We start from the raw sequence: 23943 nt of genomic DNA on the forward strand, positions 1-23943 counted from the left end.
ACAGTTAATTAATAAGATGAGCGGTTAGTCTCTGGTATTTGGTAAGTATTTTATAATGAAGAATTTATCACTAATAAAAAATTTAATTAATGTTGACATTGTGAGTATATAAGATATGATAAAAAAAAAGCCATATAGATGTGAAAATATTTAGTAAAAATATCATCACATTACATCCTGAATTATTTCCATTTTCACAAAATTGTGTTATGGATACTATCAATTAAAGTCGTGAAATATCGAGATTTGAACAAAAACATTATAAGAGGCAATTTAAAATCTGGAATATCGACGTGGCCCGTCAAATGTAATCAAACTTCATAATTATACGGAAAATATATCCAATTTGAAAATATTGAATAGAATTGAAATATTTGGTCATAGATCAACTATTCCTATTTGAATTAGTTTAATTTTTATGATTTTGTAAATTAAAAAATAATTATAATAATAAATGAAAGTAAATAACATAAGTAAACCTGACAAGAAGATACAATGACTACCCCATAATATAACTCAAAATATTCAAATTTATCGCGTTCACATTTGATGTATTTAATTGACCATAATTTGTTTTAAATTAGAAATCTGCCATTCAATCAATTTAACTGATTTATGAATTTTTTAGGGAGTAATTGATTAGAAACTACTCATACTTAATAATCGTAATACGCAAATCAAATCTGACTCAACTCATAATATTAAACCGCGTGTATGCTTTTAACAAACTCATAGAGTCAAAAACTAATTTAATTGAAATCAATTCTAGATCTCTGACAAACAAAGCATCTTAAACTAAAGTAACATAATTTTTTATTGCATAAAAGACGACATGATAATCAACTTTCACAAAAACTTTCCCCAATACTTTATTATAAGATTACTATTATGATCAATAATCATTCCAACATGTAAAATTAGTCATGCCACGGATATTTTTAGCGATGAGAGAAATTTACATTAATTACAGTGTTCAATTTAATTTACCATAGTAGTAATGGACTACATGTAATAGGATTGTAGGATATGTAAATAAATTTAAATATTAAAGTGATTTAGTATATAATCATATTTTAGAAAAAGAAAAGAAATGTCGTGAAAAGTGGGAAAAGTGAGAAAATACAAAAAGTGAAGGCCCATAATCCGCAGCTTGTCTCATTCATGAGCTGCGATGCCTCCGCCATAAATCCCAAATCCGAAATCTAAGGCATAAATAGTTTAATATGAATCCATGATTGAGAAACAAGGATAGGAAGTTGAATCAATCGCAGTCACAAATTTACAGATTATTAATTATAGTTTGAATATTTCATTTTGGGTGAATTTAAGAAGAAATGGAAATAAATTTAACCACGCGGCACTGTTGTTACCTCGTAAACGTGGAACCAAAATTCAAAACTCTTCGCTTCTTCTTCTTCTCTCTCTGCTAGCAGCACTACCACCACTTTCTCCTTCACTCAATCCACTTTACAATCTTTTTTTTTATAGCTGTGGATCAGTGATTTTAGGCGGGAAATCTGATAAAGTCATGATTGAATCGTCGCCGCCGGCGCCGTCTTCGTCGGCGGAATCGAGCTTCCGGGAGTTGGATGAAGTCTTTTTGCAGGTCATTCATTGCATCTCAAAACTCGTTCATTGCTGTTATTTTATTTTTCGGAATTGTTCAATTTGATAAGAGATTGTTGGATTGGTGCAGACTCAAACGCGGATATGGCTGGGGGAGCTTCTGAATACGAGATTGGATGAGGATTTGGCTCTCCCTGATTTGCTTCAAGATGGAGAAATACTGTTAGTTCTTGTGCTTTAATATTGAAATTGGGAGGATTCATTGTTGTTTTTGCTTACTAGTAGTTCACAGTATTCATTGGCTGTTGGGGATCTTGATTGCTGGTGTTTGGGTGTCTGATCAATTTAGCATCTTTCTGGAATTTATCTGCATCTTGATGTTTGGTTAGTGAGTTGAGAATCTAAATTGATCTTCCTATGTATTTGGATGCCAAAAGGTTTGACACTGATGTTAACATATTTGTATAATGTTATTAAGTGCTATCTTTGTAACTGAACTTTTAATGCACTAGTCCAGGAATCAGTTTATTTATGATAAAAATAAGATGTGATTTTGAATTAAATGTTCATATCTATTGTCCTTGTTTAACTTGATGGATTTCATGATCAATTGGGTTATGGAATCTATGTGCTTTACTTTCTCTTTAAGATGAACATATTTGAATCAGATGTTCCTCTGTTTCTCAATGTGTTTGATTGGTTCTTGAATCAGTGTGCTCTATTGCAATAGAAATGTACTGCTGTTGTTGAAAATAAGAATTTTCGATTTCCTAAACTCAGTGGAATTTAGCATGAGAAGCATTTGTATTAATGAGCCCTTGAGTACAATCTTCTCTATCTCTGAGAAACATTTCTATAATTCATTGATAATATTTTTCTGTCCTTTCAGGTTTCAAGTTTCTAGAGTAGTGTGGGACTTTTTGATGACCAAATGTATGGAGCTCAGGCATTTGAAACATAAATACGGTCTGTTTGCTTCTAAGAAGAGCAGTGGGAGGTACAGGCCTTACTCCAATGTTGATTTCTTTCTAAAGGTAATGCATCATTTCTGGTTGAACACTTACTAAATTTCTACACAGTTATGCTTTTACTTTATTTTCAGATATTTAGATGCTAATGCTATTTATATATGCGTTTCATGCCTCTTGTGACTACCCTTGTAATATGTGATGCTTTGTTAGTACATGCTATCTAACTGGTTTTGTTTCAGGTATGCAAAATTCTGGGTTTGAATGGCATCGACCTTTTTTCACCATCTGATGTTGTGGAGAAAAGAAATATTCGAAAAGTATGCATTTGTATAAGAGCCCTCTCAAAAAAAGCAAGGTCTAAGCAACTAAGTGTAAGATATCTCTTACTACAGTTCCTGTTATTTTCTGTGATTTCAGCAACACAAGTGTTTCCCACTTCCCCATTTCATGGCAGCATCTCTTCCAAATCGTCACAGTCAGGCTCTTATTTTTGCTATTTTCTTTCAATCAGGTCCCAGACTTCGACATGGTTATGCACTCAGTAACCATGCCAACTGATATGGTAGGGGTGATAAGAAGGAGCTTAGAGTCACCACAGTGCACCTTGTCGAGTTCATCCAGTTATGGTTCACATAAGGGCTCAATTACGAAGCTGAAAAAGGTAAGCAATACTTGTTTTTCTAAATATAAGTGACAATTACTTGTTATAGCCAAAATTTGTGATAGATGCTACCAGAAAGTTGCTGATTGATGCTTTCTTGACTTCATATAGAGCAACTTATTTTCACCGGACATAAGAGATGGTGATTCTAGTAGCTCAGATGAGTCAGATGAAGCAGAAAGCCGATACATGGGTGAAAATTCCTTTTCATCTCCAACCAATTTTGATGATGCTGATGGAGTGAATTCCGACCTAGAAGATTCACATGAAAATAGCTATGTATCTGGACAATATAGGACAACAGATTTGGTGGAATCAGATGTCAAATGCAAATCTGACTCTAAGAAGTTATCATACGATGGCAGTTCAAATGTAAACGGTGAAGAGAGACAAACCTACAACAATGGTAATGCAGATGTTTCCAGTGTGAACTTGACCCCTGAGAATGACGATCCATACATGGGAGATTCTTCATGCATTGAGGTGGGAGAAAATAATTACATTGCCAATTATTTGGCATTTTCAGATTTAATGGTTCATGCAAACGATAGTAACTCTGTTGTTGGTGATGGGGAGAACAATATGTTTGATTTTTTTCTAAATGTCGAACCCCAAGGAGCTACTACGGGTGAGAGTTTCCACAATGGATCACAAAGAGTGTATTCTGATGATGAAGATATGGAGGTTTCTTCCACAACTAGTATGACCTCTGTGTTGGGCCGGTTGCTCAACTTGGAGTTTGACAATCAATATGATGTGGAAGATTCATTGAGTTCGAATGTTAATTCTTCTGCATCCAAGGAACTTGAGTCTAGGAAACTCTATAAAGATGCACCTGTATCAGCGGAAGAAGGTGAATTGCCTGTTTTGGAGCACTCAAATGATGACAACGTTGACAAGAATAATGTCCTTAGGGATGTGATCGTTGCAAATGAGGATACAGAGAGACCTCTTTCTGTGGAAGATGATAATAAAGAGACTAACGGGGCTATCATCCTAGGTTCAGATGAAGATACGGTCGAGCATGGAGGATCGGTCTGTTTAGAATTCTCAAACAAGAGTAAACTAGTTGAGGACATAGCTTTTCAAGCTATAAACATCCAAGATGCTCCACCTCAGATTGTTTCTGGTGACACCAACACACATAACTCCATACTTGAAACTGTTTCAGCCCGTGTCCAAGTTGATGACACGAATACAGCACAGGAGGACTCTAGTGCCCAAAATCATATTTCTACAACTGATGAAAATGGTGATCAGGTGATTATTTTCACCAAAATTTTCATGCAACAGATTATGTATTGAACAATATTTAAGTCGCCTGCAATATTTTATCATCTTTCTTATCTCAGGACAAGAGAGAAAAGGTTGAAAGTGATTCTCAGCGGCCTCCGACGAAGCATAAGAGAAACCCATTGCTGAAAACAGTTGTGAAAGGCACAGCAGTTGCTGGTGTCATATTTCTCTTGCTACACATCAGGTATGGATGTTGTGATATGTTGCTACACATCAGGTGTGGTCTCAATATCAAATCTCTTATTGATGTAAAATGCCTTCCACTGCAGAAAAACCAATGCGAACAGTGCACAAGAACGTCGACAGAATCCTCAGATGCTGAAGCACAACGGCCAGAAGCCCTCTTCTGGGAAGCAACAAACAAGAAGTGTAGGGAAAGGGGTATATCCAACAGAGAAGCTCAAGCTATGAAATTAGCGTACACAAAGACGTGGCATTATCCGAGAAACTGAGGAAACGTAACGGCTAGATGGACTTGGGGGATTGCCTGAGAACACTGCTGCATGGCTTCTGCCATTATCCGATTTTGATACAGAGATATAGGTCTAAGTTAAACAAACTCTTTATTTATGTATTTATTTATTGATTATATAAAAATTTTATGTCACATTTCATTCCTTTTGTGCTTGATAGTATTAGAACCGAGTTAAGGATCCCTTTACAAACCTTATAAGGGCAGAGAGAATAGTCTAAAACTAGCCAAAATTGATCAGTTATGTATCTTGCAACACAGAGTTGGTAAAAGTGTGAAATGAGACCATGATCAATTCGCAATTTTAATCTTTTTTTTTTATTTTTGTTTATAAAAGAATAGTACGACATGAAAGAAATTTAAATACTTCTATGAAATCATCTAGTTACCAAGTTATAAATAGTTCACTACATAAATTATCATAACTATACACTGCTCTTTTCGTTCGAGGAAGTTGCAGTAGAGACCTCGTTGTTACAAATCGGGCAAATCTGTGAAAATAAACAAATTAGTAGAAGCGTTATCAAAATGATCAATTAGTGAGATACATAAACTCTCACATGATTATAGATTAACTTTTTATTTGGATATTAAAGGTATTCCCAATTTGTGTTACCTTGTTAATTTGAAGCCATTTGGATATACATTCACTGTGGTAAAGATGATCACACTGTAGGCTAACTAGATTCTCCCCAACTTCATACTCCACTTGACATATCACGCACCTATATATAATTTAGTTTGTGAATTTCAATGAATTGATGAATAATATTTGTGGAAATTATTAGGAAAGTGGGATATATTACCTGTCAATAATTAAATTGGAGGTAGAGTTGCATGTAAGTGGACGTAAATATTTAGTAATTTCATCTTCTGATAATCCTTTGTTCTCTACTCCCACCATCTCTCCAAGAGCAATCAGCTCCTGCTTTCATTCAAATAAATTCCATTTATTATAGTAGTAGATATTTATCAAATACAGCAGAAAAAATGCAATAGCTAACACTTAATGAAATAAAAAAGAAAATGAATAAAGAAAAAAAAAGAATAAAAGGAAGAGAGAAAGAGATATAATTTGCCCCTTGCTTGTACCTCATAAGATAATTGGTCAGGATCAACATCATCTTCTTCAATTTCCTGATCAAAATACAATAAATTTTAGAAAATACTATAAAAGTTGTTTAAATTAAAACCAATTTTAATCAGCTTTATTAAGATTTAAGGCACCAAAGCTTCTCTTGCAATAGGTCATTGGTTTAGAGTTTCCATTTTTATTTAGATATTAATTTGTTGATCTAGGTTTAGTTGTTGATTAGGGACATGCTCTATTATTAGCTAAATTACTCATTCTTTGAATTGTACAATCAAATTAATGAGTAAAATATAAATAAGCTGGAGTTATGCTTTCTTATTGGACCTTCCTGTTAAATTTTGTCAAATATATCTAATGCCTGAATGTAACCTAAGAGAGCACTGATATTTAATTTCTTAGTAATTAAAACTAGAGGTTTGTAGTTATACATACCCCATCTGAATAATAACTATCATCCTCCCAGTAATCTATTCCAGCTGCAATATAATACAAGAAAAATAAAATTAATTCTCATAAATAAATAGCTAGAGTTTAAATATGTATACCAAATCTAATGCAAATACTCATATAAACTTACAATTTATAGAACCATATAAAAATTCATCATCGCTATATTCAAACTCTTCACCAGAGCTAGAAGAACACGTCTCGGCGTCTTCCTCATCGCCCGCACTTTCTATAGTTTCCAACACTGGCGGGAAAACTCTTCCCTAATTTAAAACAAAATTAAATTATAAACAACATTTTTCTGCCCCATTGCATTGTACTCATGCATTGCCCTAATTAATGATTAATTATTGCGTATAACAAAATTAAATGAAAGTGGAAAATTATAAACCTCTTCAAGTTGATCCAATGTAGTTCTCTTGGTTCTTTTCCTTCTTTCCTCGTCCATCACGCTGTTGAAGAAATTAAACCTGTGATTATTGTGGTGTAATTAAAGAGAATATGGCAGAATACAAAAAGTGAGACATAAATTTAAGTATATATATATATATTATGTGTATAAATTTGTTGAGTGCAAGCAAAGTTTGTGATGAGCGAGAAAGCAATCCATTAACCATTTCTTCCCATTCTTGTTTTCCAGATTCCGATATTACTTTCTCTACTATTGTTTGCCGTGTTTGAATTGCATTGCGGATTTTATTTATACACAAAAAAACATAGATACTACAAAATATGCGATATCATTTGAGAATATATTTTTAGTACTACATAGTTTTAGTAATTTGTATATTTATTAATATTAAATCTTATTATATTCGACGTTAAATGAAGAGGCAACACCCTATCTATATATAGTAGCCAAACGCATATAGTAATAGAATATTCGATAGTGTATAGATTGGATAAAAATATGGACACAGTAGTTATTTTTTGCTAAAATATAGACAATTAATAATTTTTTAAAATTTCTCTTCAATTTTTTCGAAAAGCTAGAGCCATAAATCTTCTTTGTATTATATAATTAAAAAATATAAAACGAGCAGAAATCATGAACGCATATTTGTTTGGAAAAAGAAAAATAAACGCCGTTGCCGGGGATCGAACCCGGGTCACCCGCGTGACAGGCGGGAATACTTACCACTATACTACAACGACTTGTTGTTCTCGTTTACAGGTATTATGTATTTGGTGTATTAGATATAAAAGTCACCTATTGTTATTTGGTAGTGACTTTAAATTTTCTTACAAATTTTTAAAATTGTTGTTTAACTAAAGTTTCGCATATTCTGAATTTTTCTACTATTAATTTAAATTTCAGCGAAATCAAGATTTGTATGATATAAAAAAATTGACAATGTGGGCCGTGTGGCATAAGTGTGTTGATGATAGAGAGCAACATGACGAGAAAAAATATTTTGTTTTTGTTTCTTTGTTAATGTAGAGAGGTGAAGGGGTGATTTGAAAATGACAAAAATATATACTCCATGTATTACTATTTAAATACGAGAATAATGCCATTTGTTATGTGTGTATGCATAATTGTTTTTGTGTATGTCGCTACGTGGTACACATTGACATCGCATACAATGTAAATATAGAGGCGCCCCCAGCAAAAAGAATGTTTTTAAAAGTTATTTGATCTTTTTCAGTCTTTTTCTTTTGTAAGTAACTAAGTATTAGCACTAGAAAAGGAAGATTTAGTGGAAAAAGGCAGTGAACCATCGGTTGCAATGTTCCTAATTATAAATATAATCGACCTTGAAAACTAATTACATTAGGGGAACAGAACAACTAATGAATCGTAGTATATACAATGTCAAGTTTTACAAGCTACCTATTTTGCTGATTTCAACAAAGACATTCTGCTTTCTTTGATAATAGCCTAATCACCTTTTTCCAAGCAATGAATCGAGAAGAGCAGCTTCTTCTTCCTGCAGAAATGGGAATGGAAAGATAGTAAGGTTTAATAACAAGATTCAATCAGTAAAGATTTTCATACATACCACTAAAGCATTGAATTCCGTTTCCTCATCTATGGCGCTAATAATAGCAGGATCATCCAAGAGTTCCTGTTTATGCAAAGGCAGGCCCCGGTCGTGACTCAAAATTTTGAAAACCAAGAAGGAATGCACAGAAAGCAAACATAACAATGTGATAGCAGTTTTTTTAACTTCGTAACATTCACATAGAAAATTTTGGCCGCCAGATTTCAAATCACAATAAGCAAGATGTAACTACTTAAACTCAACTATATACAAGTATTTAAAAGTTGAATTTACTTACGTCATCAGCTATTTGTAGTACACCATCTTTGTCCTGCAACAATAAAGAGACATAGAAAGTTGCTTGTAAGTAGATGTTATTATATTCAAATCAAACTTATGTCAGTACAAAGACTTACAGTTGAAAGAACTGTATACTTTACCTTCACTGCAACAAACAGCAGTGGGTCGGAAGGTGTATAAATCATATAGTGAGAACCATCCTGCATGAAGAAGAATATATAGAAGAATTATTCAAGGATGATAATATTTTTAAGAAAAGAGTTATTTGCAAATCTCCCAGTGCATTGTTTCTATTTAAGTGTCCATTGAAATCGTTCTTTGCTTCTTTGACTTTTTAACGTTCCTAGTTTCTCCTTCCTTGTAAGTGTTAGGATAAAAGAGAATGTCTTCCCAAACATCAATAATGATATCGGTTATAAAGACAGATTTAGGCCTGATCTTATTTTGGATACCAAAGATAACATTTGTTGAGATTTACACATCCTGTAGTCTCCAGATGGTGACTCGCAAAAGAATCTTTCACCCATGAAAACCTTAACAGGAGTACTTATTGAATGAAATGGTTATGTTATAAATGTTTAACTGTAGCATGATCAATGTCGTACCAGATGGAAACATGCAATCTCAACGCCTTCAGTTGGTAAACCGTCCACATCTTCACCATTGTCTGCATAAAACCCAAAGTTTCTCAAATTCAAGTTAAAACTTCAGATGGATTGTTAGTATGTTTCCTCACACATAGTGAGAAGTTAACTATCTAATAAAAAAGTACTACTACATCCTAGTGAATTCATTTCATAACCAAGTTCTAAAATTGAACAAAATTACAAGCATCACAAATAACTGGAAAATTCAACTGTTTTCTTGTGAAATTAAGATGAACAAAGTATTACAGCTAGACAGGGATCAACTGAAGTTTCATAAAAAAGATGTACCTATATGAAATTCAAATATATCTTCTTCTGTGTAGCAAAAACCGCCTCGTGCCGTATAACAGAATCTGATGCAGCAGATTAGTCATAACATAGAAACCGTTAGCTAAAGATAGATATATCTTATAGTATGCAACTATGCATATGCATATGTATCAGAATATTACAACAATTAGTCATAGTCGTAACACATGGAGTAGTATGTAACAAAGAGAAATTAGAAGCTAAATCTTTGCTGAAAAAACGACTTTATGTACATCTTACCCACTGTGTACAAGATGCATATGTATTTTGGCAAGGGCATAAGCGGCAGTGGGCAGTATAGCCTCAACTTCTTCATCACTAACCTATAAAGCACAGGAGTTGAAAGATATCAATACGACGTGACAAATAAAACAAGACAAATGACGGATTCCATTGATAGATTGGAAAATATATTATACCATATGATACCACAAAATAGCACATTATCGAATTCTTCAGAGGCGGTAACCAGTTTGGGTTGTTTATATGTTTGCTTAGGAATGGACACAGCTGCCCTGATTCAAATATATTCATCTGATCTCCCCACAATTTCACCCAATTCTCTCCTTTTCAAGCTTTATAAACATGTTGGAAAAATTGATCTTTGCAGTGTTTCCACTATCGTCTATCGAAAGAATCAGTGCCCTCTACTTATACAGGATTGAAGTTGCACAGTAGCGTCAGGAAACATCCACGGAATTTATGCATGACTAACAGCTGGATTAGGGTTTATTCATCCAAAATTAAGGTTTCGTAATCCATACTTGGGGTTCAGTAATCCACATTTAGGGATTAGCAGTTCTATGACAAAACTTCGTTAAAAATAGTTAAGACATTTCTTTTTAAAGTTAGTGCCGCTCTAAACATAACATAGATAGGTCACAAATGAGAATTACAATTAGCTTAGTGCCTTAGGAAATGAATGCAGAAACAAAGGGAATCTCAGTGAGTTGATGACTTACAGCAGACCACCCTTCAACATTGACACTCTTCAAAATCTGAACAGGCCTGCAAAGCGTTCAACAATTTATTTTATAAGGGTGAAGCAGATCACACAACAGCACACACAGCGTGACTTACGTATCAACTGGGCATAGTAGCATGCACTCATCTCCTCGTGAATTTCTAAATACTCTCCGTATAACACACTCCAGGGGGAAGTTATTGGTAGAATCAACCTGTCATTGACTTCTTAGTTGTTAAAATCCTAAAAGAATAGATAAGGAAAATGGAACAATTTCCGCAGAGCTTAACATAAACACAAAGAGAATGTACAAGTGCCAAGAAAAAAGAGCTTCAGCAATCTTAATTAGAAAGAACTACCTACTCATTTCCACCTACTCAACAACCATATTCCGATATGAACTTTGCTTTAAACCAATACCATATAGAATTTTGCTTTAAATTGAGCATTTGCCCAAACGAAAAACAGGGTAGGTCCAGTTTTGATTGACCATAGGCAGGTCATACATTCTGAGACTATTCACAAACTAAGATGACTCGCACATTGACAAAAGAATGAAAATCTTAATAAAATTCACAGCAAATAAACAATAACAGAAGAAACTGAAATTTGAAATTAAATCTTACGATAGTAGCGATGCGTTTGTTGGAAGCCATTAGAACTCTCCCTTGCTCATCCAACACAAATCCAGCCGGCGGATTCGGCAGAGGCAGCGCCGAGTACGGCGACTGAGCTGATTCTGACGGTGACTCCATCACCTCCACTCCACCGCCACTCTTCTCAATCTCAAAGTCATCTCCAACCACCTTCTTACTACCACTCTTGCTACTCGGTTTCCTTTTCTTCTTTGTCGTCGTTGTCGGCGGCGCACCGCCGCTCTTCTGCTGCTTCGCCGCTGCGTAGCAACGTAGCAAACCGTATCTGCTACCGAAATTGGCGGTTGTTTTGCTAAATTGGGGGAAACCGACGGAGAGCTGAGGAAAATTGGAGGAAACTCTCAACGTATTTGGAGAAATGGTAGCGAAGGTGGGAAATTTGGGGATGGAGAAGCTCATTGTTTCACGTCTGCGTCAGTTACACAGTACTGATTGAAGTCCAGATTTTTATCCTCTGCTCTCATTTCATTTTTTACTTATTCATTTTCAGGTCCTTTGTAACTTGAAAAATTATATTTTGGTGCCAACGATAATCAGATCAAATGCCATAAGGCCCAAAGCATTTTCCTATCTTCATTTCAGTTCTTTATTTGGTTTAGATCTATTGTTCATGGACAATCCTTAAACTAAATATTCCCTCCGTCTCATAATAATGGCACATTTGGTTTATGGATTGATACAAGATTTTAGGTGATGTTGTTTTGCGCGTTTGATGGAAAGAAAAAATAGTAAATTTATATTAACGTGAGAGATAATTTTTTCAAAAAAATAAAATATGATATTTTGTTTTATGAAATAAATTAAAAGGAAAAGTATGTCATGGACGCAGGGAGACTTATTAATTAAGAATATGCCCATGGTATAAATAAAATGTTTGTTCGATATCTATGAGAATTTGACAAATCTAATACAAGGCCAACTCAAATTGGAGTATTGTTATGATAATTTAATGGATTTGTTCCTTCTATTTGATATCTGAATTGGGCCATCTCGTTAGCCCATGAAAAATTATAGGAGTATTAATTTTGATAGTATTTTTCTTAATCAATTCATGGTGAAAAATTACGAAATATTGTGTATATCAATTTATTAATACAATATATACAATGTATACATGTAAAATATAAAGACGAAAACATCGTGTGAAGTAGTTGATTATTTTGTCCATATAATATTTTTCGTTTGTCATATCATACAGAATAATTTGTCCAAATCCGATATTATAAAATAATGAGAAAAATATCAATGTTATTATGTCACTTAAGAAAAATTGTAAGATTAACTAAAATTTAATTAAACTTATAATTTTGACAATTTGCCATGTTTTAAAATTGAATAAATCATGTGCAACGGACCAAAAATAAATACGCCTAAGCCTATAGGATACACAGGTAATTTCCGAAATTTTGGGGAGCAAAGTGAAATATGATTGAGATTTAAGGGTCAAAGTAAGTTTCAGCACAACCCCAATAATCACTACCAAACTCTCCAGAGTCCAATTCCATGCGATTTCTCCACGGAGTTGTTTGATTTACTCAAGAATTTAGAGCAATAAGCCATGGGAAGGCATCTCTCCACCTTTCTGCTGCTTCTCCTCTTCGCAAATTCAGTTTTTTCATGGAAAAAGGACGAGTTCAGAAACTGCAATCAAACCCCATTCTGCAAGCGCGCCCGCACCCGGAAACCGGGCTCCTGCTCCTTGATCGCATCCGATGTCTCGATCTCCGACGGCGATCTAGTCGCCAAGCTCATCGCCAAGCAGTCTAGTCAAGACGTTTCCGAGGATCAGGGGCCCACAAAACCCTTGGTTCTCACAATTTCAGCGTATCAGGATGGCGTGATGCGGATGAAGATTGACGAGGACCAAAGCCTTTCCCCCCGCAAGAAGAGATTCGAGGTGCCCGACGTGATTGAGCCCGGGTTCTTGAATAAGAAGCTTTGGCTGCAGAGGTTGAAGGAGGATAAGGACGAGAATGGTCCGATATCTGTCGTTTATCTCTCGGAAGGGTATGAAGCTGTGATTAGGCACGATCCCTTTGAGGTTTTTGTGAGGGAGAGTGGCGAGAATGGGAAAAAGGTGCTTTCTTTGAACTCACACGGGTTGTTTGATTTCGAACAGTTGAGGGAGAAAGAGGAGGGTGAGGATTGGCATGAGAATTTTAGGAGCCATACTGATAAGAGGCCTTATGGATCGCAGAGTATTAGCTTTGATGTGTCGTTTTATGAGGCTGATTTTGTGTATGGGATTCCTGAACATGCCACTAGTTTAGCCTTAAACCCTACTAGAGGGCCTGGGATTGAATTCTCTGAGCCGTATAGGCTGTTTAATCTCGATGTTTTTGAATACGTGCATGATTCACCTTTTGGGCTCTATGGAAGCATTCCTTTCATGATATCACATGGTAAGTCGAGAGGTAGTTCAGGTTTCTTCTGGCTCAATGCTGCTGAGATGCAGATTGATGTTTTGGGGACTGGATGGAATGATGAGAACTCATCGGTGTTAATGCTGCCTTCTGACCAGAAGAGGGTTGATACATTGTGGATGAGTGAGGCTGGTGTGGTGGATGCGTTCTTCTTTGTTGGTCCAGGGCCTAAAGATGTCGTGAGGCAGTATACTAGTGTGACAGGAGCACCGGCAATGCCTCAGTTGTTTGCCACTGCCTACCATCAGTGTAGATGGAACTACAGGGATGAGGAGGATGTTTTCAACGTTGATGCCAAGTTTGACGAGCATGACATTCCCTATGATGTTTTGTGGCTTGATATTGAACACACAGATGGAAAGAAGTATTTTACATGGGATAGGATGCTATTCCCTAATCCAGAAGAGATGCAGAAGAAGTTAGCTGGTAAAGGCAGACGTATGGTAACTATTGTGGATCCTCACATCAAGAGGGACGAATCGTATTATATACATAAGGAGGCATCTGAGAAGGGATATTATGTAAGGGACTCGACTGGGAAGGATTTTGATGGATGGTGCTGGCCTGGCTCCTCTTCTTACCTGGATATGTTGAATCCAGAGATCAGGTCCTGGTGGGCTGAAAAATTCTCATACGAGAATTATGTTGGCTCAACTCCTTCGCTATACATCTGGAATGACATGAATGAACCTTCTGTCTTCAATGGTCCAGAGGTAAGCTTTATTTCTTTCTCAATCCCTTACTCTTACAGATTTTACTATTGGTTTACTTATATCTGGTCCTTTGTGTTTAATCTATTTGATATATTGGCTAACTTGTCAAATGATTTTGGTCTATTCAATTCTTAAATTCATACAAGTTTGTTGCTAAATTCATACGTGTTTGAAGTATTGGAGAACAGCTTGTAGTGCTAATGCATTTTTGGTGTTCAGAACCTATTTGCTTGCTGCTTATTAACTTCTAGATTTAAAGCACACTTACATGATGTATTGTTGAGTAGGAGGGGGAGGGAAAATGGATTTGATTTTAGTCTACCTAGTTGCTTCCTTGACTGAAAGAAGTAACACTATCTTCTAAGTTAATCCACATCATTTTTGGGATTTTAACCATTACTAATTTGGCATTTTCACTGACACATAATTGAAGGAAAATGAATTTCATCAGCTGCATATGAAATTCATTTACCTTGTGCTTTGAGTAACAGTCCTCTATTACTTAGTGGTATTCTACCTACATTCTCAGTGAACCCTCCTATATCCCACTTTACTGCTCATATTTCTTTTTCGGTCATCTCAAAGTGAGCTATCTTTTCTTGAATGAGAATCATGAGATATATTTGCCAAAAGTATTCTTTTAGATATTGATGTGGTGCCAAATACTATCAGTGACAACTGGCAATATTTGAAGCATAAAATGGCTGGAAGATAAGATTACGTACAAGTGACATTTTCAGCTGTCATCCAGAAAAATACATAAGGCATCCTGTTAAATAAATAAATGTAGCAGTTTTTGCCATTCGAGCTTGAACTGGTTTTTGCATTGTCAAATCACTTTTTCCTGCCTACATTCTTGATCCAAAGTGGTTATCATCATTTTGCTTAGAATATTGAATCTAAGTTGAAAGTCGGAAGTTAGAACAATTTAACATTTGTTAAATATCCTCATTTCATCCACGAATTCTTTTCAGAAACTAATAAACTGATTGACCATCATACGCAGTTCTAGGTTATTCATTTTGTTATGTTAATATTTAATGATCTCCATTTTCATGCATTCATATTGATATTACAAGACCAAGTTCTGATTAGTGAGTGGCTGGCTTACACCTGAGAAGCTAACTTCCAGCATTCAAGATTTGCGCTGCAATAATTGAAAGTTCCCAAAGCTGTAAAGAAATATCAATAATATAAAATACTACTTTTCATAAAGGAGCATGTTCGGGTGCATCTGACCTGACTAAATCCTAGATGTGATTAATAAACTTGTTAGAGCACTGATTAGGGATCAATAATCCAGATACACCCTAGTTTTTGTGGTCCCTAAATTGGAACATTCAGACTTCCAAGTCCCCTAATGACGTGAAAGCTTTGTTTTTCATCAGGTTACAATGCCCAGAGATGCATTGCATTACGGAGATGTGGAGCACAGGGAGTTGCATAATGCCTATGGTTACTACTTTCACATGGCTACAGCAAATGGGCTTGTTAAGCGTAGTGATGGAAAAGACAGACCTTTTGTTTTGTCAAGAGCCTTTTTCCCTGGAAGTCAAAGATACGGCGCAGTTTGGACAGGGGATAACACAGCTGACTGGGATCAGTTGCGGGTTTCAGTTCCGATGCTTTTGACTCTGGGTCTTACAGGAATCTCATTCTCTGGTTAGTAAATATCCCCATTACCACAACTTTTAGTGCTTGAACTCTTACTTCGCCACTGATTATGCGTGCTTCACAGGTGCTGACGTCGGAGGATTTTTTGGTAATCCTGATACTGAATTGTTGGTTCGTTGGTATCAGCTGGGTGCCTATTATCCCTTCTTCAGAGCACATGCTCATCACGACACAAAAAGACGCGAGCCTTGGCTATTTGGGTAAGATCCTACTTTACCTGCAAACTAGTTTCTGCCTGAAACATAAATTGTTATAGACATCACATGTGCTGACTCTAAAGTAGTGATTGATTAGAAACTTATAAATAATTGACAATTTTGTCATGTTAGTTTGTGTTAAAATCTTGCATCTACGATGGTACACCCTATGGAATCTTCTTTCTGTGCTTCTATGAATTGCTTCGGTGAATATGATGGTTTCAGGGAACGAAATACCGAAATCATTAAGGAATCCATACGTGTACGCTACATGTTGCTCCCATACTACTACACATTGTTTAGACAGGCAAATGTCAGTGGTATTCCTGTTATTCGCCCTCTTTGGATGGAATTTCCCTCCGATGAGAAGACGTTCACCAACGATGAGGCTTTTATGGTTGGAAACAGTATATTGGTGCAAGGAATATACACCGAGGTCACATTCTTACAAGACTATTCAACCTCTTACCCTTGTACTGCTGTTCTCTTGCTCCGGTATCTGTATTCGTATTATGCACTTAATGTGTTTGGAAATTTTCTGCAGCGAGCCAAGCACGTTGATGTGTATCTTCCTGGGGACCAGCCGTGGTATGATATGAAAACTGGAGCTGCTTACAAGGGAGGAGTAACTCATAAGCTGGAAGCTTTAGAAGAGAGCATACCCTCTTTCCAACGGGCCGGTACCATCATTCCAAGAAAAGACAGAACCCGTCGAAGCTCCACACAAATGGAGAATGATCCTTACACTTTGGTATGTCTTCGAATTCAGTTACACAAACATATATGAACTTGCTTGATTCCGAATTTACCCTCAAATAGAGTCCAATAAGTGTCTCCAATGGAAAGATTATGTTTGAGGTTTGGTTTCACTGCAAGATTCAGGATATTTTCACTCCCAACGTTAATCACGCGTGAGAGGGCCATCTTGCTCTATCGAGTGACAGTTCTAAAAATGGAGTCTTTGTTGCTTCATTCCCTTCCCGAAAGTAAACATTAAACTAATTGGTTTCTGATATATATGAACTCTGAGTCACTAAAACGCGATGATATGTGTGGCTGGCAGGTCATCGCGCTCAATAGTTCCAAAGAAGCTGAAGGAGAGCTTTATGTTGATGACGGGAAGAGCTTCGAGTTCCAGCAAGGCGCCTACATACACCTTCGTTTCACATTTTCAAACGGGAAGCTTACTTCTACAAATATGGCCCCTGCTACAGCTGGCAGCCGCAAATTTGCCTCGCGCTCCACCATCGAGAGAATCATAGTCGTAGGTCTGTCTCCCGGCCCCAAAACTGCACTTGTTGAGCCAGGGAACCATAAGGCAGACGTCGAACGCGGCCCGCTCCTGCTTCGAGGAGGGCCTGCCCCGTCGTCCGTCCTAACCATCCGCAAGCCTAATGTGAACATTGCAGATGATTGGACGATTGCAATTTTGTAAACAGCTGCATAGAGAGGGTGAGGATACCATTTGCATTAGATTGGGTGCCCTTTTAATTAGAGGATCATGCAGTTGTTTCGATATTAGAACTATAGAGATTATTAACAGTTTCTTTTTCTTTTATCTTCACGGATTCATAACCAATATAAATGCAAAATTTATGTTAAATTGAAACATTCCTTTGAATGAAACAAATCTAATATACTTAACCTAAAAGTTGGGGCTATATTAATTATGCTGAAAATGAAAGACATGATAGCTTATTAGCCAACTATTAATGGCTCTTATAAGTTATCATCACTAATTATTCAAGATAATATAAACTATTATTTGTGCTCTATATACAAAAGAAATAGCGCAATAACCTTAGGCCTTAGCCATTCAGTGAATCTTTTTCTGCTGCTGCTCATGATTGATTGCAAACTTTATGTATTTCTGCATATGAAATTATGAATGACAAAGTTAAATGATAAGAAATGAAAATACTAATAGTAGTAGTAAACATTTGACAATGAGCATTACCTTTTATTTTGTAATTATTTAATTAGTTATGTTTCATGTGAAGGGGCACCTAGTGTGGACGAGGATGATGCTGCTTAATTGCTTATTACTACTTGTTAGCATGCTTTTATTGCCCGACTTCTCCAAAAAAATGCTTACCATAATATAGACATTATTAATTGAAATAAACATAAAATCTTGGCGAAATTGGACCTACATTTTGGTATATTTAGATGCAGCATGATGTAACAAGGACCATGGTTTCTATGTTTCACAATCTCAAGATTGTTTGAAAATATTCGAGTGTTCTAAAATAATATAGTAATATTTACCAAATATAATGAAGATGTCCCTTTATTATTATTTTCCACCTCTGAAAAAACAGAGGTCAAATGCATGCACTAGCTACCTTATAAAAAATGTGCTGGTGAACTGCAAGTATTTGAAGTAAATGGGAACCATTTTTACTTATGAAATTTGCCTACATGAGCATGATTTAATTAATTTTAAAATGTTGGTGTTTTGATGTATTCTTAGAGTAATTAATACACGAAATTACTATAAACTTGGTAGGTATTAATTTAACGAGATATACATAATCTAATTAAGAGTGGGATTAAGTTGAAATTAGGGTACTTGAGTGCAAGCCTATGTCCCTGGACCAACATGAAGGAGGCACCATTGAAAGTGGGATTCTAATTTGACTTTGTACTTGATTTTGTGTGGTGATGAATTGTCTTTCTCAAATCATTCACTCTTTGGACCTAATTTAAATTCCATGTGGAATAGTTGAACACATTCAAACTGAATGCATGTTAACCTCTAATCAGCCAACTCACAACCATCAACAATTGGTTACATCATGCATTATGTAACCCATTGTCCCATCCCATCAGAATCAAACCGGACCCTCTCCTAACTATACATGCAAATGGACGAATCAACGAATCCAACTTTTATTATTTTTTATTAATTTATACTAGGTTAATAATATCGAAGATAATTTTTTTGCTATTCGAATCAAAATAGTAGTACTACTCCTTCTATATATCAAAACAATCAATACCAATGTGAACTAATGAAAGCCTAGTTCATGTATGATGTTCACGTAAAATATAGTAGTACTACTGTACATCATATCATTTCTCCATATATATTAAATAGTAAAATACATAAGAATAATATAGCTAGAATATAAAAACTTAAGATCATACATAAAATTATAGTATTATTTAATTTTATTTTATAAACTGAAATTTGTAAACTAGACCCCCCCCCCCCCTCTTATAATACTACTATGTAAAATATTAATGTAACCTAACTTTATTCTCCACTTGGTAATTGGTAGTATTATACATTATATTAGAAGCATAGCTCACTAACATGTATCCATAGAAAACGTTATGATTTCAGTAAATAAAATTTACTCCCTTCCTCTTTCGTTATGCAAATGAATTGCTTATATCGGCACACTCCAAAACAGTTCAAATGAACTTAATTATGCTGGTTTTCAAGAATTTTTATATCTATGTGTTTAATAGTAAATCAATATAGTGTTCGAAAGAAAAAATTAAAGTAGTATTTGGCGCCAAGTCATTAATATTCCTGACTAATAACAACCCATTTTCCGGATTCTTGTTAGAATCTAAATAAATAATGGAAATAATAGCACCACTAATTCCAAATCAACTTTGGTCCATCAATAATGCTAATCCCTTTTAATTATTACTATCAAATTTGTTCCTCTTGTTGACTGAACCTAATTTTTCTCCCCAAAGATTGCACTATAACACATTAATAATCAAGAAAACAAAACAGGAAGAATCAATTCCATTTCTGCATTGATGGCAGGAAAGCATACACGTTAGAATGATGTACAAAAGCAACCTTTTCTCCCAAGATATAATTAGATATTGATGTTATTATATGCACAAGAATTGATACCTACCTTATTTTAAATCACTAAATACCAAAAAATTTCCTCTATATAAGCTTGCACTACCACATCACAAAGAGTGTGCAGCAGTTGATTTCCCATCATATTTTGCAAATAAATTCCCTCTTTGTATATAGTTTTTGTTCTTCTCTTTGAGGAAGCTAGAGGACTTCCCGACAATAATCAAGGTAACACACACACACACACACATGATGAACATTTATCATTTGTTGCTATAAATATTGAGTATTTTTGGTGATTTTATTCAAGATGGGAGAGGGAACTGCCACCAACAACCACCACCAGCACCACCACAACGCCCAAGTGTTCGACGTCTCAGTCAATATGGCCCCACATTGCGGCTCCAAGGCCGTGGATGATGACGGCCGCCCCCAAAGAACTGGTACCTTCGCGTCCCTAACTATTTCCACACCATCAATTACTATATTACTAAGGCCTATAAATTTTGTTTAGGGAGTGTTTGGACAGCAAGTGCACACATTATAACTGCGGTGATTGGATCTGGAGTTTTGTCGTTGGCATGGGCGATAGGCCAGCTGGGATGGATTGCTGGACCGACTGTGATGCTGCTATTCTCCTTCGTCATCTACTACACCTCCACTCTCCTAGCCGACTGCTATCGCTCTGGAGATCCTTTGTTCGGGAAGAGAAACTACACTTACATGGATGCGGTTCGATCCAACCTTGGTATGCATATAAAATTTTTAACACTAATAAGTCATGACAAGAAGAAATTGATTTGCTAATGTGATTTATGATAGGTGGATCTAAGGTGAAATTGTGTGGGATGATTCAATATATGAATATCTTTGGAGTAGCTGTTGGGTACACAATTGCCTCCTCCATAAGCATGATGTGAGTTCACTTCATTCATGCATGCTAAGGGGCTGTTTGGCTGGGAAGATAGAAGAGTTATCTACCCTGGCAAACGGGCCTTAGTTATTTAAATTTTGTGTGGGAATGATGATTAATTTTGATGATGTGAACAGGGCTATCAAAAGATCAAACTGTTTCCACAAGAGTGATGGGAAGGATCCATGTCACATGTCTAGCAATCCATACATGATAGCCTTTGGTGTTACACAGATATTGTTTTCTCAGATTCCGGATTTCGATCAGATATGGTGGCTCTCGATCGTCGCAGCCGTTATGTCCTTCACTTACTCGTCTATCGGCCTAGGCCTCGGCATTGCTCAGACTGCAGGTAACTAATTTTCTGTCTACGGAAAATAGTCCATTTTAGTTTGTTTACAAAAATTAGTCCAATTTTATTTTTTAAAACTTTTTCATAGTAATTACTACTACTATTTATATAGGAGTAGTACATCATTTTATTTATAACTTATACCACTGTGACCCGCTACTGAGCAGCTAACGGAGCCATAAAGGGCAGCCTGACCGGAATAAGCATTGGAGCCGTGACTGAAACCCAAAAGATATGGAGGAGTTTCCAAGCGCTCGGTGACATCGCCTTCGCCTACTCGTTCTCGATCATCCTCATCGAAATCCAAGACACAGTGAAGTCCCCTCCGGCGGAGTCGAAAACAATGAAAAAGGCCAGCCTCATCAGCACCGCCGTCACCACCGTCTTCTACATGCTGTGCGGCTGCATGGGCTACGCCGCCTTCGGAGACCTCGCTCCCGGCAACCTCCTCACTGGCTTCGGCTTCTACAACCCTTTCTGGCTCCTCGACATTGCCAACGCCGCCATCGTCATCCACCTCGTCGGCGCCTACCAGGTCTACTGCCAGCCCCTCTTCGCCTTCGTCGAGAAATACGCCGCCGCCAAATGGCCCGACAGCGCCTTCGTCAACCGGGACATCAACATCAAGGGTTTCAACGTCAACATGTTCAGGTATATTACCTCTGTCCTGTAAAAATAGATTATTTTATTATTAGTAGGACGGAGAGAATATTTTATATTATAATATTTTTATATTTTGTTTATGACCTTTTCAGTCTTTAAAACTAATTTTCTGCGTGCGCCCCTGGTCTGTGCAGGTTGGTGTGGAGGAGCATGTTTGTGTTGATCACGACGCTTATTTCGATGCTGCTGCCGTTTTTCAATGATGTGGTGGGGATTCTCGGGGCGTTCGGGTTTTGGCCGCTGACGGTTTATTTCCCGGTGGAGATGTACATTGCGCAGAAGAAGATACGGCGGTGGAGCACGAGGTGGGTGTGCCTGCAGATGCTGAGCTTCGCGTGCCTCGTTATATCGGTTGCTGCAGCGGCCGGGTCGGTGGCCGGAGTTGTGCTTGATCTCAAGGTTTATAGACCATTCAAGACTAGCTATTGAGAGGCAGAGTTTTGTTTTGTACATCAGATTAATTGGTGGTTGGTGTTGATTAGCTATTGTTGTGTTTTATTTGCTATGTTAATTGTCATGTGTTATCTTTTTATTAGCCTTGTGAATGTAAAGAAGGCATTATGTAATTTTAGTTCACTGCAATCCAGTTAATGTTGGAATGTATGGAAGATGTCGTGTTCAATAAAATTTGGTATGTTAATTGTAACTTTTTCTTCGATTTATTATCACCGTCGGGAAATAATTATTTAACCTTTTCTTGAAATAAAACTAGTACTAAATTATAACTTGGGAAATAATTATGTTACCTTTATTATAATAGTCTAGACCTTATTAAGAAGTAATGTAATTTCAGTGTATACAAAATATGAGTTGGGCATAGAATGAAATAGTAGGTGGAAATCATAATTTTAGTTATTTTGATATATACTGTATTATAGTACTCCATGTTATATCTAATCTTAGTGATGGATGGATAAGACATTATACCTACCAATTAGCAACACATTTAATATGTCTTGGCCTTTCAACAATGAAAGACAATGAAGTGTTTATTAATTACTCCATCTCCTAAGTTGCCATCTACCAAGCACTCTTTAATTTGTCAAACCAATTATGCGTATAATATAGAATTATAGACTTTGATCGACATATTAATACGTCGATCAGACAAATAGACTTTTAATACTACGTATTATATGTCGAACTGTAATTTATTTTTCCTTTTAAGAATTCATTCATATACTAAATAAACACAAGATGCTTTCGCAGTCTTGATTTATGTGGGCACTATAGAGTATAGAGTTAGTACTATACATTTAATCTAATTTATTACTAATACAAAATATAAGGACAATGTGCACATGTACAATATAATTAATTTCTTATAAGAGATTGGTCCATAAAACTCAAACTTGTTCATTTTACTATTGTAAAAGAAGACCGCAATATATTTAGGTCACATATCACATGGGCGATGATTGATTACATACGTTCGCAGGCATTAATATAGGCGCGCCCTCGCCTCATGAATTTATCAACTTTCGGAGTACATTTTTTAGATGAATTATTCATTTACATTTATTCTACTACTATATTAATCCAACCACCCTCTGAAAAGTCTCAAGATTGTAGAATTAATATGACACTGACGTTCTAGAATTGAAAACTGAGATCTATTCTCTTCTATTCTATTCAGATCAAATTTAATAAACAATGCAAGTTAGATTTTCTCTATTAAATAGAATTATTTTTATTCTTTTCCTACCAATTTTCTCTCAGGTAGCAGTGATAAATAAAAAACAAAGAGGAGAAAATGTATCTGCTGTGACTGGTCCAAATATTTACTACAAAAATTTTACTGTATTTTTT

The 23943-nt window shown here is 35.9% G+C and overlaps 5 protein-coding genes and 1 non-coding gene across 6 annotated transcripts; 3 read left to right on the plus strand and 3 right to left on the minus strand.

Annotated features, from left to right (window-relative positions):
• Positions 1-1355: 1355 nt before the first annotated feature.
• Positions 1356-5108, plus strand: LOC125208543 (protein OPAQUE10-like). The gene is made up of 8 exons (XM_048108176.1): positions 1356-1606; positions 1697-1788; positions 2456-2600; positions 2777-2908; positions 3049-3198; positions 3310-4458; positions 4551-4678; positions 4764-5108. The coding sequence occupies exons 1-8, from the start codon at positions 1529-1531 to the stop codon at positions 4903-4905; spliced, it is 2016 nt and encodes a 671-aa protein (XP_047964133.1). The 5' UTR covers positions 1356-1528; the 3' UTR covers positions 4906-5108.
• Positions 5109-5315: 207 nt separating this feature from the next.
• LOC125208544 (E3 ubiquitin ligase BIG BROTHER-related-like) lies at positions 5316-7012 on the minus strand. Its single transcript, XM_048108178.1, has 7 exons — positions 6898-7012; positions 6637-6769; positions 6492-6535; positions 6059-6103; positions 5773-5891; positions 5583-5691; positions 5316-5457 (listed from the first exon to the last, which is right to left on the minus strand). The coding sequence occupies exons 1-7, from the start codon at positions 6952-6954 to the stop codon at positions 5392-5394; spliced, it is 573 nt and encodes a 190-aa protein (XP_047964135.1). The 5' UTR covers positions 6955-7012; the 3' UTR covers positions 5316-5391.
• Positions 7013-7589: 577 nt separating this feature from the next.
• On the minus strand, positions 7590-7661 carry TRNAD-GUC. The gene has a single exon. It is a non-coding gene; the product is annotated as a tRNA-Asp (tRNA).
• A 541-nt stretch (positions 7662-8202) lies between these two features.
• Positions 8203-11795, minus strand: LOC125208625. Its single transcript, XM_048108278.1, has 10 exons — positions 11338-11795; positions 10828-10925; positions 10710-10755; positions 9988-10070; positions 9727-9791; positions 9397-9458; positions 8932-8991; positions 8790-8822; positions 8510-8575; positions 8203-8437 (listed from the first exon to the last, which is right to left on the minus strand). The coding sequence occupies exons 1-10, from the start codon at positions 11764-11766 to the stop codon at positions 8393-8395; spliced, it is 987 nt and encodes a 328-aa protein (XP_047964235.1). The 5' UTR covers positions 11767-11795; the 3' UTR covers positions 8203-8392.
• A 1042-nt stretch (positions 11796-12837) lies between these two features.
• On the plus strand, positions 12838-17977 carry LOC125208624 (probable glucan 1,3-alpha-glucosidase). Its single transcript, XM_048108277.1, has 6 exons — positions 12838-14503; positions 15892-16165; positions 16242-16377; positions 16600-16810; positions 16919-17125; positions 17438-17977. The coding sequence occupies exons 1-6, from the start codon at positions 12926-12928 to the stop codon at positions 17807-17809; spliced, it is 2778 nt and encodes a 925-aa protein (XP_047964234.1). The 5' UTR covers positions 12838-12925; the 3' UTR covers positions 17810-17977.
• A 2300-nt stretch (positions 17978-20277) lies between these two features.
• On the plus strand, positions 20278-22780 carry LOC125207694 (amino acid permease 3-like). Its single transcript, XM_048107144.1, has 7 exons — positions 20278-20434; positions 20517-20649; positions 20721-20954; positions 21029-21122; positions 21257-21471; positions 21639-22122; positions 22269-22780. The coding sequence occupies exons 2-7, from the start codon at positions 20517-20519 to the stop codon at positions 22561-22563; spliced, it is 1455 nt and encodes a 484-aa protein (XP_047963101.1). The 5' UTR covers positions 20278-20434; the 3' UTR covers positions 22564-22780.
• Positions 22781-23943: the final 1163 nt, after the last annotated feature.

This window comes from Salvia hispanica, chromosome 2 (genome assembly GCF_023119035.1).
Source record: "Salvia hispanica cultivar TCC Black 2014 chromosome 2, UniMelb_Shisp_WGS_1.0, whole genome shotgun sequence".
NCBI lineage: Eukaryota > Viridiplantae > Streptophyta > Magnoliopsida > Lamiales > Lamiaceae > Salvia > Salvia hispanica.